The 19,554-nt window shown below is 41.9% G+C and overlaps 1 protein-coding gene across 7 annotated transcripts in view; it reads right to left on the reverse strand.

Moving 5' to 3' along the window:
• Positions 1–19,554, reverse strand: part of LOC125460360 (ERC protein 2) — a 1,111,380-nt gene that overhangs the window by 799,429 nt on the left and 292,397 nt on the right. For all 7 annotated transcript variants that reach the window (XM_059649888.1, XM_059649889.1, XM_059649890.1 and 4 more), the window contains one exon: positions 3,869–4,036. In XM_059649888.1, coding sequence (XP_059505871.1) covers positions 3,869–4,036 — 168 coding nt within the window. The remainder of the gene's footprint in view (positions 1–3,868; positions 4,037–19,554) is intronic.

Genomic DNA, 19,554 nt, shown 5'->3' on the forward strand with positions numbered 1-19,554 from the left:
TTATAGGGGTCACTGATTTCTGACAGCCTCAGTTAATTTAGCACCAAACGTTGATCCACAACTAAACTGGCACCTGCAGTAATTAAGCAATCAAAATTCCTCAAATCCTCCCGAAGTGTGTGTAGAGTTTGCATATTATTTAATCGAACAGATGGTGACTGTCTGCTGAGGAACACTGTCACTTCCCAAACTGTACGTGTACAGAAACAGAAGTGTAAAATAGGATCACAATCACCACAGTTTAATGACAGCTTTACTGCTGTAGCTTTCCTATAAATCAAAAACCAACACAAATTTCTGTTTCTTAACTTGTTCAAAAAATACACCATACAATTTTGTGTCCTGCGCAGATGGGGTGTATGGATCCAGGCACAGTGATGCGCATCAGGTCTGTTGCTTACTGTCTCCATCTGGCATCTGTGTGGGGTAAGAGTAGGAAGGGAATATGGGACTAGATCAGTTTAGGATATCTGGTCGGCATGGACGAGTTGGACCAAAGGGTCTGTTTCCGAGCTGTAAAATTCTCTAACTCTAGAGCCTCAGAAACCTCCATCCCAGCCCCAGGAGTGCAGAATCATATTATTCCCTCACAGCTTCCACTCACGTAGATGTCCACCTTTGTGGCCACACACTCTCAAACAGGTTCTGGGGCACAACCTGGTATAAGCATCCCACTAATGCCAACAGCCCCCCCACCACCACCGACACCCGCCCCCCCCCCCCCCCCCCCCCCAACACACACACACACACACACACACACACACACACACACACACACACACACACACACGACCAGTTGCAGGAGGCAGTGAAAGCAGAGAAAACTGACAGTGAGCTGTGGGAAATCAGGCCAATGTGGAGGCCCAGGCTGATGAAAAACGTCTAGGGCCTCTGGGAGTTCAGTTTAAGCTGCATGAGGATCTGGCAGTTTTCAGAGGATGTATCTGTTCTAGTTCAGAGAATGGAACTGTCCATCCATCTGCAATCACCTTTAAGCCTGCATGTGTGGCCTTCTCAATTCAGCAATTGAGATTTTTATGAAAAGTCAGAACCAGGTGATGAGGCACTGACTGCTGGGGAGGAGTACAGATCTACATAGCAGCACTGTTTCAAAGTGGAAGGAAACACCTAATGACTGGTCCAACTAATAGCTGACTGGCACTTGACCATTGCTTGTGTATTCATCATTTGCCCACTGCAGCAACAACAGGTTCATGTGGACAAGCTGTCTGAGTTTATAGCAGAGTAAGATGAGCACCTTGTGTGTGCTTGGAGTATGGACAGATGCATGTTTGGTTGGATTTTTAAAATGCTCAAAGCCAGCTGAAATGCACAAGTATATGCACTCTTCATCCTCTCTCTCTCTCCTATATCTTGACACTCTTCAAGAAGCTCCTCAGATCTGCCAGGATGCTTTGGTGCGTTATTACTTTCTCATCTTTCTCCTTGGCTGAAAAAAAAGCAGCCAGGCCTCTCCTCTGAGCAGTATCAGGAGACTTTAGCTGGGACATACTGAGGAGCACCACCCAACTTGTCCAGGAACCCAAGTCTCAACCCAAGGAGATCAATGGTCAGGAAATTCATCATTGTCAGTGTACAACAGCTGATGAAAAGTTGTCATAGCTGGAGTGGCAGGGAATGTAGGGTTTGTCGTTGGTCCCAAAATTACAAACACAAAATGTGCAGAATCCACTAGCAACGATTTCTGATGTGTTGGAGAGAGAGGCTGAATTGCCTTCCAGTTAAGGAAGGTCTTCTGAAAGCCCTCTTCGCCAGATGCAGGCTGTAACTGAGGCCTTGAACTTTGGAGTCTAATAAAACACTGAAACATTTGGCACTGTTGAGCAAACTATCCGCGAGCTCAGAAATTAATGCAGCTGTTTGGAGATGTGCACTTTTCTGGCACTCTGACATCTGGAGGTTGCAAATTCTTTGCTTTAAAACCTGGCCACAGGGACCCATTGATTGCACTGATTGATCATGGTCCTTTCTGCAGTGTTCTGCCCCTATCCCATCACCAGGAGCTTCCTGTTGTTGCAATCCATGTGTTCACCTCACTCTTGCGATCAGGATTCTCTCTGCAGGAGGAACCTCTTACGAAATGAATCATGCCCATGCCACATGAGCATTACTAATGAATGCTGCATCCTTCAATTAGGTGCTGCGATGCTGCATAGCCCAACATTCCACTTAGATCTCACTTCTGAGGGTCCTCCACCAGTAGCAGCAGCTCAAAGCTGCCTCAAACCCAAATCAACAGCTATCTCATTTCTTTTCGAATACAAGTAAAGAAACTAATTGTACAGATGTCAAGTGCAGCAGCCACATACTCAACCACCCACTGCCATCATTTAAAAGCTGCCAAACGTTTGTCCCACAACCTGCATCCTTTTGTGCTTACCTAAAATACCATGGCTCCTTCACCATCTCCGTTGCCTCTTAGTGCATTTTTCAAACCACAAGGAGTGCACCCATGTGTCCTGCAATGTATTACTTATAAATTTGTCCTTTATCAAACACTTCCATCTGGAGACGATATAAATATTCAGCATTCATATCATTTCAATATTATTGCCTGTGATTGACATTAGGCTTAATAGGAGAGGTAATGAAAAAGATGATGATCTCAAAAACTACAAAATACAGATCAGAGATCACTGAATCCCTACAGTGTGGAAACAGGCCCTTCAGCCAAACAAGTCCTCACCAACACAAAAACAAAGTTGCTGGAAAAGCTCAGCAGGTCTGGCAGTATCTGTGAAGGGTTAACATTTCCGGTCCGGTAACCCTTCTCAAAGTAACGGTGCCAAACATTGTGAAAATAATGATAGGAAAGGAGACCCAAGTCCAGGCAAAGAAATAAATCAAAAATGGGCAAAATAAAATCAAAGAAAAATATATGCCAACATTAAGCATCTGAAATGCTCAGCCTGCCGATGCAAAAAAAAGCAACAGAAAATTGTGTTATCGAAATTATTTCATTGCAAAAACTAAAGATAGAAATCTAAAATTGGAGCAGAAATTTTGGAAATACTCATTAGGTCAGACAGTTAATGGTTCCAGCAGAATGGTGAGATGGTCTTCTGTGTTCAATGAAACCTGCAAGTTAAGTAAAGTGAATGGACATCCCAGGAGAAGCCACAAAATAAAACTGACCCCAGTTAATGGCAGACAATGGGCAGAACTATTGGAAAATGTACGATTTGCTACATGAAACAAGGTATCTGTAAAATCAATGCTAATGCAATTATAAATAACTGTATCAATCCAGTGAAAGTTGGGAATACCTTACTAGAACATCAAATATGGTACAAAATTTGTCAGGCCCATTGTGTCAAAGGCCACAATAAAGAATAACTTGATGTTGATCTGGCTTACAAAATCAGTTGGAATAGCATCCATACAACAGCACTGGGGCAAAAACAATGACTAAATGTTATCCAGCTTTATACATCAGCAAGCTGGAGGTTGCTCAGATATGTATCATGTATGGCCATTTAACTACTCATGAGGGGCACCAAAAAAATAAAGTAATCATGCCTTACAATAGAGATCACTTATTTTGGAAACTCAGTGTATTACTGGAGACAATGAAATACATTCAGCTGAAGTAAAACTGACAAAAAGGATTGCTTTTTCACAGAATATCCAGCAGATGATGATAATAGAATAAGAAACTGCTGATGGAAATAGTAAACTCTGCATTAGTGAAACTTGATAGGCTGACGACTCTCATTGTAGACTTTCTGCACATTCTTGGTATTTGATTGACCCGACAGTATTGATATGGCATAACAAACGTTCTTATGGCAACTTTAATAGCGAAAAGAAATCCATCACTTCCTAAACTCTTAGGTTGAAGGCCTACCTTTTTCTGGAGGACATTGATCTTTCTTTCTTTCACCTCCAGCATATCTTTCATATCGCGAATCTCTCCTGCTAGTGTTCCCTTTTCTTCTGTAAGATCTTGCAGCTGTTTTGTTTTTTTGTTAAGGAAACTTTCTTTTTCCTCAAGTCGCAACCTCAATGCATCAACCTAAGGAAGAAAACAGACATATATAATCTAGTCTAAAAATACCCAAGGTCTTAACACCAAATTTATTGCTATGGCAAAAGATACAAGCTGCTTTATTATTCTTGTTATAACTGTTGTAATGTTAAGTATTTTATCCTGCGTTCATAGTACGAATACAATTTCAATCTCCTCATATTGAACCATATTGCACCAAACTTCAGTTATATAGATTACATAGGACTACGTTAACGCAGACAGCTTGATCCAACTACTTAGTTTTTGCGATCATCTTCTACATGAGTGCTGGTCTCAACTCCAGGTGCTTGCATAGATCCTATCCCTAATCATTTTGTCTCAATTTCACGGCAGTCTATTAAATCAGATCTTAAACTAGTGCCGAGGACCCAACGTCACTCAGTTCTACTTCGTATAACCTGAAGAAGCATTTCTCCTCATCTCTACACTAAACCTCTTACATTTAATGTTATAGAGATAATGGGAACTGCAGATGCTGGAGAATCCAAGATAATAAAATGTGAGGCTGGATGAACACAGCAGGCCAAGCAGCTGCTTGGCCTGCTGTGTTCATCCAGCCTCACATTTTATTATCTTACATTTAACGTTATATCCATGTTCCTTTATCCCGGGCTTTCAGCCATCAGATAACAAAGTGCTAGGGAAACTCAGCAGTTCTGGCAACTGTGGAGACAAAAAACAGTGAATGCTGAGTCTAATGGCTCTTCTCCAAAAAAAAATTCTCTCCATAAATGTGCCAGACATGCTGAGCTCCTCCAGCACTATTTCCTTCTATTTTAGATCTCCAGCATCCACAATATTTTGCTTTTAAAAATTAAAACAATAGAGCCAATTAAAGAAGTATTTATAGACATATTTTTAGTCCTGAGAGGCCTGCTTTTGTAAAGGCTGCTGTTACAGAAATGATAACCATGAAATAACTATTGACTATTGTAAAAACCCATCTAGATCAAAAATGCCCGTTAGGGAAAGAAAAATGCCTCTCTTACCTGGTCTGGCCAATATGTAACTCCAGATCTAATAGACAATAGACGATAGACCATAAGACCTAGGAGTAGAAGTAAGGCCATTCGGCCCATCAAGTCCACTCCACCATTTAAGTCATGGCTGATGGGCATTTCAACTCCACTTCCTTGCACTCTCCCCGTAGCCTTTGATCACTTCTGAGATCAAGAAATTGTCGATGTCTGCCTTGAAGGCATCCAACGTCCCGCCCTCCACTGCACTCTGTGGCAACGAATTCCACAAGCCAAATAGGTGCTGGAGTAGACCATTCAGCCCTTTGAGCCAGCACCACCATTCATTATGATCATGGCTGATCATCCACAATCAGTATCCTGTTCCTGCCTTATCCCCATAACCCTTGATTCCACCATCTTTAAGAGCTCTATCCATCTCTTTCTTGAAAGTATCCAGAGAGTTGGCCTCCACTGCCTTCTGGGGCAGAGCTTTCCATATATTCACCACTCTCCGGGTGAAGAAGTTTTTCCTCAACTCTATTCTAAATGGCCTACCCCTTATTTTTAAACTGTGTCCTCTGGTTCTGAACTCACCCATCGGCGGAACCATGCTTCCTGCCTCCAGAGTGTCCAATCCCTTAATAATCATATACATCTCAATCAGATCCCCTCTCATCCTTGTGGTTGACTCTCAAGTGCTCTCTCAAGTGGCCTAGCAGGCCAGTTGTGTCAATCATTAGAAATCTTAAAAAAAATGAAATTGAATGTACTACCTAACACCAACTTAGACTCAGACTAGTTGACACTGCAACATCTTTCGTGCCAATATCCGGGGCTAGTGCTAACAGTAAGACAGCTGTCATTCAAGACTAGATCAGCCACAGCCTCACAATCATATCTCCCACGTAACGTCACAGACAACACCAAATCACTACCCCTAGGTACAATGATTTTATTTCTAAGTCAAGATAGTGAACGGCTTGGAGGGAAACTTGCTAGTTCTCATATACCTGCTGCCCTTGCCCTTTATAGATGGCAGTATTTCTACGATTGGAAGATGTTGTCTAAGCAGCATTGGTGAATTACTGCAGTGCATCTTACAGATGGCTCACACTGCTGCTAATCTGCATTGTGGTGAGGGAATTAATGTTTGTGGTCAGAGCGTCAGTCAACTGAGCAGCTTTATTCTGGGTGATGTCAAGCTTTGAGTGCTGTTCAAGGTGCGCTCATTGGGCAGTATGTGGGCAGTATTCCATCACAGTCCTGACTTGAGTCTTAAAGATGGCCAAGAGATTCCGGGAGTCAGATTATCTCTTGTTGGACATGTAACTGCCTGGCACCAAGATGTGATTGTTGCGTGCCATTTGTCAGCCCAAGCCTGGATATTGTCCAGGGTCTTGCTGCATTTGGATGCAGGTTGCTTCAATACCTGCAGTTTCATCAATGACGCTAAACACTATGTAGTAATCAGCAAACATGCCCAATTCAGAACTTATGACAGAAGCAAGCCCATTGATGAAGCAGCTAAAGATTGATGGGCCAGCACAATCTTCCAAAGAATGCCTAGAGAGATGTCCTGAAGCTGGGATGACTGACTTCCAACGATCACAATTATCATCTTTGTGCTAGTTGTAGTTTTAACCAGCGAAGAGATTTCCCTGACTCCACTTTTTGCTAGGGCTCCTTGATGCCACACTCTTAAATGCCACCTTGACTGTTAGCATTTGAATCTTAAAATCCTATTGTGTTGTGGTAACCACCTCCATGATTCTTACCCAACATTCTTACCTGATCTATTTACATTTAGCCAAATTTAATAACACTTCTTGCATAACAACATACAGCTTAAAAATGTTTTCACTTTAGAAATGCTATTAATTCTCTACTTTTACACTTTTCTTCTCTTAAACAATAAATGGATATCAAAAATCTCCTAGTGAATGAAACCTTTGAAGAGCAGGTGTGCATGCTGGAATGGATAGAGATAGAGGAAGCTGATGTGCTGAAAGTTTTGTCAAACATTAAGGTTGACAAGTCGCCAGGCCCGGACCAGAATTGTCCTCAGCTGCTTTGGGAAGCAAGAAATGCAATTGCTTCGCCACTTGCGAGGATCTTTGCATCCTCGCTCTCCACTGGAGTTGTACCTGAGGACTGGAGAGAGGAAAATGTAATTCCTCTCTTCAGGAAAGGAAATAGGGAAATCCCCAGCAATTACAGACCAGTAAGTCTCACGTCTGTCGTCTGCAAGGTGTTAGAAAGGATTCTGAGGGATAGGATTTATGACCATCTGGAAGAGCATGGCTTGATCAAATGCAGTCAACACGGCTTTGTGAGGGGCAGGTCATGCCTCACAAACCTTATCGAGTTCTTTGAGGATGTGACTAGAAAAGTTGATGAGGGTCGAGCTGTGGATGTGGTGTATATGGACTTCAGTAAGGCATTTGATAAGGTTCCCCATGGTAGACTCATTCAGAAGGTCAGGAGGAATGGGATACAGGGGAACGTAGCTGTCTGGATACAGAATTGGCTGGCCAACAGAAGGCAGCGAGTGGTAGTGGAAGGAAAATATTCTGCCTGGAAGTCAGTGGTGAGTGGTATTCCACAGGGCTCTGCCACTGTAATTTTTATTAATGACTTGGATGAGGGGATTGAAGGATGGGTCAGCAAGTTTGCAGACGACACAAAGGTTGGAAGTGTTGTTGACAGTATAGAGGGCTGTTGTAGGCTGCAGCGGGACATTGACAGGATGCAGAAATGGGCTGAGAGGTGGCAGATGGAGTTCAACCTGGATAAATGCGAGGTGATGCATTTTGGAAGGTCGAATTTGAAAGCTGAGTAGAGGATTAAGGATAGGATTCTTGGCAGTGTGGAGGAACAGAGGGATCTTGGTGTGCAGATACATAGATCCCTTATAATGGCCACCCAAGTGGACAGAGTTGTTAAGAAAGCACATGGTGTTTTGGCTTTCATTAACAGGGGGATTGAGTTTAAGAGTCGTGAGATCTTGTTGCAGCTCTATAAAACTTTGGTTAGACCGCACTTGGAATACTGCGTCCAGTTCTGGTCGCCCTATTATAGGAAAGATGTGGATGCTTTGGAGAGGGTTCAGAGGAGGTTTACCAGGATGCTGCCTGGGCTGGAGGGCTTATCTTATGAAAAGAGGTTGACTGAGCTCGGACTTTTTTCATTGGAGAAAAGGAGGAGGAAAGGGGACCTAATTGAGGTATACGAGATAATGAGAGGCATATATAGAGTTGATAGCCAGAGACTATTTCCCAGGGCAGAAATGGCTAACATGAGGGGTCATAGTTTTAAGCTGGTTGGAGGAAAGTATAGAGGGGATGTCAGAGGCGGGTTCTTTACACAGAGTTGTGAGAGCATGGAATGCGTTGCCAGCAGCAGTTGTGGAAGTAAGGTCATTGGGGTCATTTAAGAGACTGATGGACATGCATATGGTCACAGAAATTTGAGGGTGCATACATGAGGATCAATGGTCAGCATAACATCATGGGCTGAAGGGCCTGTTCTGTGCTGTACTGTTCTATGTTCTATGTTCTATGTTCATGACAATCAGTTGGCTGCACTAGCTCATCTCCTCAATCTATCAACAGATTTCCTTATCTGCTTCCCTGAAACAATTACTGGGTACGTCACATGATTAACAATCCTTTTTGATCTTTTACGTCCGAGATATCAACTTGGTTTGAAATACACTCTTTCATATATTGATTCCTTTCTCTTCTGCACATTTTTGCACTTTATTCAAAATCTACCCAAAGAGGAGAATTAGCACCATGTCACTGCCAATATAACTAGCACCTCAAGACTAGGTGGTCATTATGACCAGTACAACATCCTGCAATCTACTGCGGTATCCTATTAATATAATTTATCACAAATTCAATCCTGATCAATTCTTCAATAGTCAACCCATGCCAATGTTTGATTTACAATACGAAAAATACCAAGCAATACAATGGTATGATCACAGGCAACAAATGCAGTGTTTTGCTACTTCCTATTTCACTTTTTCGTTACTCCAGATCATACTCCCAAATCACCTTTAGACATATTGAGCTCTCAATTCTAACATGTTTTTCTGAAAAAAAGAATAAAGCCAAAAGGTGTTTGTTGATGTAAATCCAATAACTCTCTGGACAGGAACTCAGGAATGATACTCATGAAGGCGACAAAAGAATCTCTGAGGGAAAAAAAAGGTACTTCAAATTGAATTGTAATCTCCTGTCAGTATCTCCAACTGTGACCACAAAGGAGGACAATGGACAGTGGTCTAGATGACAGACATGTTTGTGATCGACTCTTTCAAAAGTACACAGGGACAGGGGTTTAAAAGCAAACTGAGGTTGCAAACTGGGCTGAGGTACTCTGTGTACTAGCCTGTGTTCAAGTGCTAGTGTGCTGTTAAAGTCACAGCTGAAGAGCTTCTTATTCTTAATCTGTAAGTGTTGCATTTTCATTTCTTCTCATGTTAAGTAACCAATAAACTCTCTCTCATTAACTCAAGGCAACAGGTTAAATTAGCTCCTTTTAAAACCTAAATTCCTTTGGACTGGGAGAAAGGAATCCATAAGAGGAGCAGTCCTTCAATCAGATATTCAGAACTTATACAAATCAGGAATCTAGGTACTACACTAGAACCACAAGATATTTTTCAAAAATAGTGCAGCTGGGTCCTTTGCCAGGCTGGCTAGCAGCTGAAAAATCCAATCAAACAACCTCAAAAGTAGAAGCTGCAACCTGTCAGTCATAAACCAAGGCAAAGTGGCTATAGTGAAAAAATAGTTATCACGAGACACATAAAACTTTTAGAAGGTGCCTCATTGAAAAAAAAATCTCAATATCTTTTCACTCCTCTCTTGGGGAAAAAAAAAGTGACCCTTCAAACTCAAGCGCACAAAAAATATTATACATGAAGCTACCTTAAAAATTATTTCCTAGTTGTTATTATTAAACTACATCTTGATCATCAGTCCATCATTGACATCTCTGGGGGTGTGCTAATTCCATTAGCCATAATGACATTTTAATAAATTATCTGGAAGACAGTCACTAACTGGTAACCCAACTTCAGAATTCCCCAGGACCTTAAGTAATGCAGTAGGCTACCTAAAGATTTCTATTACTTAAACAAGGACAATATTCCTCAGCAATTTTTCACAGATCATTACGAACCAATCTTAACTGAGCTCACCTGGCAAGATGTCCAAATGAAATTCTTCAACTTCTAGCAGGATCTGAAAACAGGATCTAGCAGGATCTTAAATTTTGCTCCACTACCACCTAAAATGGAATATTCTTTCCCAACAATCATGATACTGAAATTTCAACATATCATGCAAACCACATAATCACATAACACAGTTAGGATCCATCCCAATGGTAGCAACGGCTATTATTTATTGCGTCACATATTCTGGTTCCACATCATAACTGCAACTGGTTGATGTTCTCGTGCAGGGAAAGGTATCAGAGAGCCATCAGGCAGACAGTTGAAAAACTCACCTCAGGAGAAACTTGACAGTGAAAGGATGCTTTACTGAGACTGACGTATCATCGGAACTAAAATTTTTCAAGGTAGTAATTCATTTAATAATTGTTGGATTGTCTGCTACTGCTGCCTCTCTCATTCCCCAAATGCTGGAACCAAAGTCAGATTCCTGAACCTTTTCCTTCTGCCTCCCCCAAGGCAATAAATAAAATGTACTTTAATGTACTTGTGGCTTTAATCATTTTCCAACTTCAAGGTTGTATTAGTGGCTGCTCACTAATTGCTAATTTATTGAACTATTCAAGTTAATAGCACAGATCTATCATCTTAGCCAGTCAATTTGCTTTTATTTTTCTTACCAGAAATCTGCATATCTCCTGCAATCATCAAAATCTGTGCATATTAGCCAACGGGAATTAAGTTCAACTACTAATGTTCATTTAAAAAGAAAACTAAATATTGCTCAGAAGATTACCAGCAGAATCCTTATGATGCTATTTCTACATCATATATTCACTTATTATGATTTTAAGCCAAGATGACAATTCTAGAAGATCAGTGCATGATCAACAAAAACATACATGATTTCCTTATATGGTTTCATTCTTTACTGAATCTACTTTTGTCAGCATACTCACAACTTGCAATACTTTATTCAAGCATGAAATATTTCACAATTTTTTCCAAAAAAGATGAAAACAATTTTTCACTATAACCACTGAAATAAAAAAAGGAAATTCAATTAAGCTGTAATATTTATGCATAGGGATGGAGGAAGAAAAATACCATGAACTTTGAGAATAAAGTATTTCTATTGTTACTCAGAGTGGGAAATGTAGAATGAGATTTCTCGACTGCTCAGTAAATTAGGAATAAAGCTTAGGTTAAAAACACATTGGGCTTCTACATCAGTCCTAAAAAGGCAGCTTTTGCCAAAATTTTAGTTGCTACATGGAGCTCATTTTTGCATTTCACTGCTGTGGTTAGCGTTGGAATTCACCCAATAGTCACCAACTACTCTGAAATCTTTCATTTCCATGCAACCAATGTTTGTTTTTCATATAAGTTGCTATTGTGCGAGATAGAAACTTTTGCTGCTTTTAAAGGAAGCCTTAACTGTAGTGTGTGGTAGCATACTGGACGCAAACTCTGCACACAAAATGTTATATGGCTAACAAAAGTTGATTTTTAAATCCTGTGATAGATGGAGATCAGGTTTCAATTTACAAGATAACAAGGTGTAGAGCTAGATAAACACAGCAGGCCAAGCAGCAGAGGAGCAGGAAAGCTGACATTTCGGGTCTGGACCTTTCTTCAGAAATGGGGAAGGGGAAGGGGATTTTGAAATAAAGAGAGAGAGAGGAGGAAGCGGATGAAAGATGGGTAAAGGAGCAGATAGGTGGAGAGGAGGCTGACAGGTCAAGGAGGTGGGGATGGAGCCAGTAAAAGGTGACTGTAGGTGGGGATGGGTCAGTCCATGGAGGATGGACAGGTCAAGGAGGTGGGATGAGGCTGGTAGGAAGATGATGGGGATGGGGCTTGAGATAGGAGGAGCAGATAGGAGGGAGGAAGGATGGACAGGTTAGGGAAGTGGGGACGAGATGGGTTGGTTTTGGGATGCGGTCAGGGGAGGCGAGATTTTGAAGCTTGTGAAATCCACATTGATATTATGAGCTGCAACCCTCTCTGACCTGTCTGTCTCCTCTCCACCTATCTGCTCCTTTATCCATCTCCCATCTGCCTCCCCCGGTCTTTGTTTATTTCAGAATCCCCTTCCCCTCCCCCATTTCTGAAGGAGGGTCCAGGCCCAAAATGTCAGCTTTCCTGCTCCTACGATGCTGCTTGGCCTGCTGTGTTTATCCAGTTGTACACCTTGTTATCTCAGATTCTCCAGCATCAGCAGTGCCCGCTATCTCTGAATCAATTTTCAATTTACGTTCATTTTTCTTTGGGGGAGGGCAGTAAACTATAATTTTCACACATTTGTTTAAATAATAAGTATGCTTGACTTTACTGCAGAAAACTGGTCACAGAGAATAACAGCTGAATGAACAGAACTCAGTATCAGAAAGATATGTTTATTAGCCCAATGCACATTTAAGAGGATGTGTTGCTCTGATTTGTTCACCTCACAGCCTGAGAAGCAAACCCACAGCTAGAGTAGCTGATTTTTAAAAAAATTTTACCATGGAAATGTGGCAATCACACCATTCGTAGTGACAGCAAGAATAATCTCAGCCAAAAGCAAGAGTTATGACAAATATTTGAGACAAATCTGGGTTCAATACTATATCAAATATGCATCTGCCAATAACGCAACAAAATATGCAATCTGTCCTTGGATGTTCCAATGGCAAATAAATACACACAAATTCATTACTCAGACTTGGTTATAGCTAGCTATAGGATTTTGATTGTTACCAAAGAATTAACATGCATTTATGTTGGAACCAAAAAAAGGATTTTGCATTCCCAATGTGTGGATGAGATGCAACGATGAAGGCTTTCACCTTTCTTCTATCTATTCAAAATCATCCACATCAAGTTGTTACCTAAATTCGATCCAACGCAAGCCAAAATCAAAAAGCAGAATTCAATTACCTTGATTTGGCTAAAGATGAAGCCTAAACTAGGAGAGATTTATAATTCCTGCTTGAACAACTCTCTAAAATTTCTAAACTCCACTGACTCTAGAAACAACCAAAATGGGCGTGCAATCAACAAATATTTACTAGTAAAGACAAGTGAGAGGTGATACTATGGGAACCTCTTTTTCTGCCTTCCAAAATGTAACAGTCTGAATGGGGTAAATGAGTAAAGGGCTCTACAAATACATGAATTCCAAAATTTACAGACAATTACATTTTTAAAATATTCCTTAAATGAAGATTTCTGAAAAGGAATATATAATTAGCACTCCTGATAAACACCAGGTCTTAGAAAAATTCATATAATCCTTTGCAATGGAAAAAGAAACTCATTTAGGCGAGTTATCTTTCAAGAAGATAATAGCTACAGTTCAGATCCAGGGCAAAACAGTGCTGTGCAAAAGAGGAGAGGACTGTTTTGTGTTAACGAGCAAGCAAAATGCTTTCAGGGATTTAGTTTCTGTCAAAAGAAAAACAAGCCACTTGAAGGAATAGGAGGTATTCAAGGTGTGCATTGCTTGTGATAATAGTATCCAGGAAAATTCAAGCAGTTAGGAGTAATTCTCAAAAGATACTGAAAGTTTCATCATGGCAAAATGTAGAAGCAAACTTATACTAGACATCTGGGAGTGACTCTAGGATTGTTCCTTTTATAATATATACCTGCTAAAAACATTGCATACGGTTGGAGAATTTCCTATGGCATATTTCAGATATATTACAAAGAAAACAAAGAACAGGCCCGTTCAGCCCTCCAAGCCTATGCCAACACATTTTGCCCTTTCATACTAAAACTGTCTTCATTTACAGGATCGGTATCCCTCTACTCGCTTCTTATTCATGTAATTGTCCAAGTGCTTCCTGAATACTGCTATTATGTCTGTATGTGTCCACCTCCTCCTCTGGCAGTATGTTCCAGGCATTGGCCACCCTTTATGCTGAAAACTTGCCTTACACACCTCTTTAAAACTTACCACCACCGCCACCGCCCCCGCCCCTCCGCCCCCAACCCACCTTGCACCTTGAACCTGTGTCCCCTAGCATTTGACCCTTCCACCCTGGAGGAAAAATCTCACTTTCCACTCTATCCATGCTATACACAATTTTATAAACTTCTATTAGGCTGCCCCTCAACCTCCAGCGTTTCAGTAAAAAACAACCAGTCTGGCCAACTTTTCTTCATGGCTAAAACCCTCCATACCATGCAACATCCTGGTAAACCTTTTCTGTACCCTCTCCAAATCACCCACATCCTTCTGGTAGTGTGGTGACCAGAACTGTATGCATTATTACAAATGTGGCCGAACTAAAGTTCTATAAAGCTGCAGCATAACTTATCTATCCTTCTGCTTAATGCATCATCCAAGGAAGGAAAGCATGCCATCGCCTTTTTTACTGCCTTATCTACCAGCACTGCCACCTTCAATGATCTGTGGAGCTGCACACCTAGACCTCTCTGCATACCAATACTCCTAATGGTTCTGCCGTTGACTCTATAATTTCCACCTGCACTTAACCTTCCAAAATGCATCACCTCACATTTGACTGGATTAAACTTCCTCTGCCATTTTTCTGCACATGCCTCCAAATGATCTATATCCTGCTGTATCCTCCGACAACTTTGCTGATGATCCACAATGCCACTAAATCTTTGTATCATCTACAAAGTTACAAATTAGACCAGCTACGTTTTCATCCCAATCATTTATCTAGATCACGAACAGTAGAGGTCCCAGCACTGATCCCTGTGGAACATCAGTTACACAACGCAAATTTACCTTTTCATTACTTTGATAGCTTGATTTGAATTTGCATTGCCATTCCTCCGCAACACTGGGTCTAAATCTAGGGAGCAATTACTTATCTCCCGAGGACTATACCACTTGAAGGTGTTAGCACACCAGCTTTGTGGGGCAATTAGGAATGGGGAATAACGCTGGCCTAGCCAGCGATCCCCACATCCCATGATTGTTTTTGTTTTAAGCATGTTTTTTGTGCTAAACCTATATTTTAAATTTTGGTGATGGCTCCTTTTGGGAGGCTTATCTAGGAGATGGTTTCTGATTAAACACCTTGCTTTCAGTAACTGATCATGTGGCCAAATGTTCTGGCAATATTAGGTAAATGATCAACAATAAGTTAATTGTAGGGGGAGTAGATTTTGAATGGTGGGGTCTAGCATCCAGCCACCAAGCCAGTCGGTGGGCTTGAAATGGACATCAGTTACAAGCTGGTTGCCTGAGATGGAGACTGAGGTGTCCAGGAAGGGGAGGGATGTGCTGGAGATGGCCCAGGTGAACTGAAGGTTGGGGGGGGAAGGTGTTGGTGAAGTGGATGAACTGTTCGATCTCCTCAAGGGAGCAAGAGGCGGCGCCGATACAGTCATCAATGTATCGGAGGAAGAGGTGGGGTTTGGGGCCTGTGTAGGTGCGGAAGAGGGACTGTTCCACGTAACCTACAAAGAGGCAGGCATAGCTGGGGCCCATGCGGGTGCCCATGGCCACCCCCTTAGTCTGTAGGAAGTGGGAGGAGTCAAAAGAGAAGTTGATGTCCATTTCAAGCCCACCGACTCCCACAGCAATCTAGAATACACCTCCTCCCACCCACCCTCCTGCAAAAATTCCATTCCCTATTCTCAATTCCTCCGCCTCCGCCGCATCTGCTCCCACGATAAGACATTCCACTCCCGCACATCCCAGATGTCCAAGTTCTTCAAGAACCGCAACTTTCCCCCCACAGTGATCGAGAACGCCCTTGACCGCGTCTCCCGTATTTCCCGCAACACATCCCTCACACCCCACCGCCGCCACAACCGCCCAAAGAGGATCCCCCTCGTTCTCACACACCACCCTACCAACCTCCGGATACAACGCATCATCCTCCAACGCTTTCGCCATCTACAATCCGACCCCACCACCCAAGACATTTTTCCATCCCCACCCCTGTCTGCTTTCCGGAGAGACCACTCTCTCCGTGACTCCCTTGTTCGCTCCACACTGCCCTCCAACCCCACCACACCCGACACCTTCCCCTGCAACCGCAGGAAATGCTACACTTGCCCCCACACCTCCTCCCTCACCCCTATCCCAGGCCCCAAGATGACATTCCACATTAAGCAGAGGTTCACCTGCACATCTGCCAATGTGGTATACTGCATCCACTGTACCCGGTGTGGCTTCCTCTACATTGGGGAAACCAAGCGGAGGCTTGGAGACCGCTTTGCAGAACACCTCCGCTCAGTTCGCAACAAACAACTGCACCTCCCAGTCGCAAATCATTTCCACTCCCCCTCCCATTCTCTAGATGACATGTCCATCATGGGCCTCCTGCACTGCCACAATGATGCCACCCGAAGGTTGCAGGAACAGCAACTCATATTCCGCCTGGGAACCCTGCAGCCATATGGTATCAATGTGGACTTCACCAGTTTCAAAATCTCCCCTTCCCCTACACCATCCCTAAACCAGCCCAGCTCTTCCCCCCCACCCACTGCATCCCAAAACCAGTCCAACCTGTCTCTACCTCCCTAACCTGTTCTTCCTCTCACCCATCCCTTCCTCCCACCCCAAGCCACACCCCCATCTACCTACTAACCTCATCCCACCTCCTTGACCTGTCCGTCTTCCCTAGACTGACCTATCCCCTCCCTACCTCCCCACCTATACTCTCTCCACCTATCTTCTTTTCTCTCCATCTTCGGTCCGCCTCCCCCTCTCTCCCTATTTATTCCAGTTCCCTCTCCCCATCCCCCTCTCTGATGAAGGGTCTAGGCCCGAAACGTCAGCTTTTGTGCTCTTGAGATGCTGCTTGGCCTACTGTGTTCATCCAGCCTCACATTTTATTATCTTGGAATTCTCCAGCATCTGCAGTTCCCATTATCTCTGATACTATTTCATCAACACCATATGATTTTAAAAGTCATAAAGCAGCTTTCCGCTATTAGTTACTGTACCTCAAATACTTGCCAATCCTTTGAGAAACGTGAAGGATTATCATTTGGCAAATAGTTCGAACAATGATTTTTTTTACGCTACATTGACAGCTTACAAATGAAGTTATCTTATTCCCTCAAAACTTAGAAAAGAGATTCTTTGCCGGGACTTTATCAAGGCACCAGACCAAGTTAAGACCCACTGGCAACAAACAGTAATAATGTGCTGGCATCTCTTTAAGTCTTAAATATCCATTCAGAAGGAAATACATCAAAGCTGCCAAGTTCAGACTCAATTTACTCCAACACATGTACAATAGCATCCATCTAATACTAAGCTCTTTCCTTCCATTCATTTTCTAGCGAGTTCATTTACAATCTGCAGTAATTCAATGCTGTTCTACAAACAGTAGAATCTGTGCTCCAAACAATCATTCATTTTTTCCAATAAGATCACTTCATGAACAGTGACAACAATAGTGTTATCCTGTGGTTTGGTAGAGCATGTAAAACAGACCTAACTTAGAAAAAGAATGAAGAACTATACATTTGAGTATTGGATGTTTTTTGTAAATCTCCGACGCACAGATTGACAAATGAAATTTGCAAAAATGTACATTCTGATGCCTTTCCAAATTCAATGGAATTGATACACTCCCTTGACTGTAGACTTAAGAGATCGGATCTGCTGTGCACTCTTCTACTTTTCCCCAGACTCAAAAAAATGCAGATGCAGCATATCCCAGCTGCAGTCTAAGATATCCCAAACATTAGAACTATTGTTATCTTGGTGGAGACCAGTAATATTTAAAAGAAAAATCAAACTTCTAGTTAACTGAAAGCATTAAGCCACAAGATTTCAAATTTAAAGTTTGAAAAAATCTTTCACCATACAAGACTGAAACAGAGCAAGTAGTATTAACTTAAAATTATCTTTCATAAACACTCAGCACTCAAAAATGTCAACAGTGCACACAGTTTCATTTGTATTCCCATCTTACTTCACAGGACCTTTATGTTGCTCACGGGACCAACAATGGGTGTGCCATTGCATTCAGGAGTTAAATTTGATTTTCGTCAGTCTTCCTGCTATTATCAGAGGTACAAGGCTTTTTCATTGTTGCTCCATTAACATCCAGCTAAGCAAACCTCCAACTCTTGCTTAGCATCTCACGGTTGTGGACATTCAGCCGAAGCCTTGGCTTCACTGCTTTCTGTCTTTGTGTTTCCAAGTCAGAAAACATCCTTGATTCAGACAGGCCTCAGTTATTGGTCAACAGCTTCTGACTGATTCTCTCTGCTTGTCTCAAAACTGATCCCAGTCTCCAACAGAATACTTCTGTGAGATATCATATGAATAAAACCCAACTAACACGAGTACCTCCCTGCAATCCATCTCCACTGCAACCTGGCATCTGAAGATGTCCCAGTTAGTGATTTCAACAAATTATCTTTATCGCCAAATACCTGTTTGATTCAAGATCACACATGAATAATTTGTATCTCTAATGGGGACAACTACAATCATTGCAAATTCACTGGCTTTACTACAAAGCTGCGAGGGCTACCTAATGTTTATTTTTTTCTTAAAACAACAGAGATCTTCTACAATTATTGCCCATCCAAGTACCTGTACTACACTTCCTCATCAGGCATTTTTCCAATTTTGATGAAGGCCTACACTGTGGGCTTTAACTCTACTCTTTGGTTGGTTGACTTGAGGGAAATTGATTTTACTAATCAACTAGTAACAAACTGAAGTAATATGTATGCTCACATCACAAGGTGATTCTTATGACATCTAATCTGCACATTTGTGCTAAATATCTTGGATTCAAATCATTAAACAAGAATGCTCACTGCATATAGTGCAGTAATTTATTGTTACGTGTTTTATGAAAATAGAGTTAATTATGTATAAGTCACCATGATCCGATGCGATTTTAATTACATTAAGTCATAAAGGTCTATAGCATGGAAACAGGCCCCTCAGCCCAACTTGCCCATGCTGCCCAGTTTTCACAATTTAAACTCGTCCTATTTGCCTGCATTTGATCCCCATCCCTCCATACCTTTCCCATCCGTGTAGCTGTCTACATGTTTCATAATTGACAAATTTGCATCCACTTCCATCACTACCTTTGGCAGGGCCCCTTCCAGATACTTACAACCTGTGTTAAAAAAACATGGTCCCTGGACTCTTTTGTACTCTTGCCCCCTCACCTTAATCCTATGTCCTCTAGTTTTAGGCTCCCCTATCATGAGGGAAAGCTGTCAGTTATCTACCTCATCTATGTCTCTCGTGATGTTATGTACCTCTGTAAGGTCACCCCTCAATCTCCTACACTCCAGCAAAAAATGTCTCAGTTCATCCAATCTCTCATGTAACTCACAATTTTCCAGTCAAGATAGCATGCTCATAAGATTTTTCTGCACTCTTTTTAATTTAATAATAT

This window comes from Stegostoma tigrinum, chromosome 11 (genome assembly GCF_030684315.1).
Source record: "Stegostoma tigrinum isolate sSteTig4 chromosome 11, sSteTig4.hap1, whole genome shotgun sequence".
Taxonomy (NCBI): Eukaryota; Metazoa; Chordata; class Chondrichthyes; order Orectolobiformes; family Stegostomatidae; genus Stegostoma; species Stegostoma tigrinum.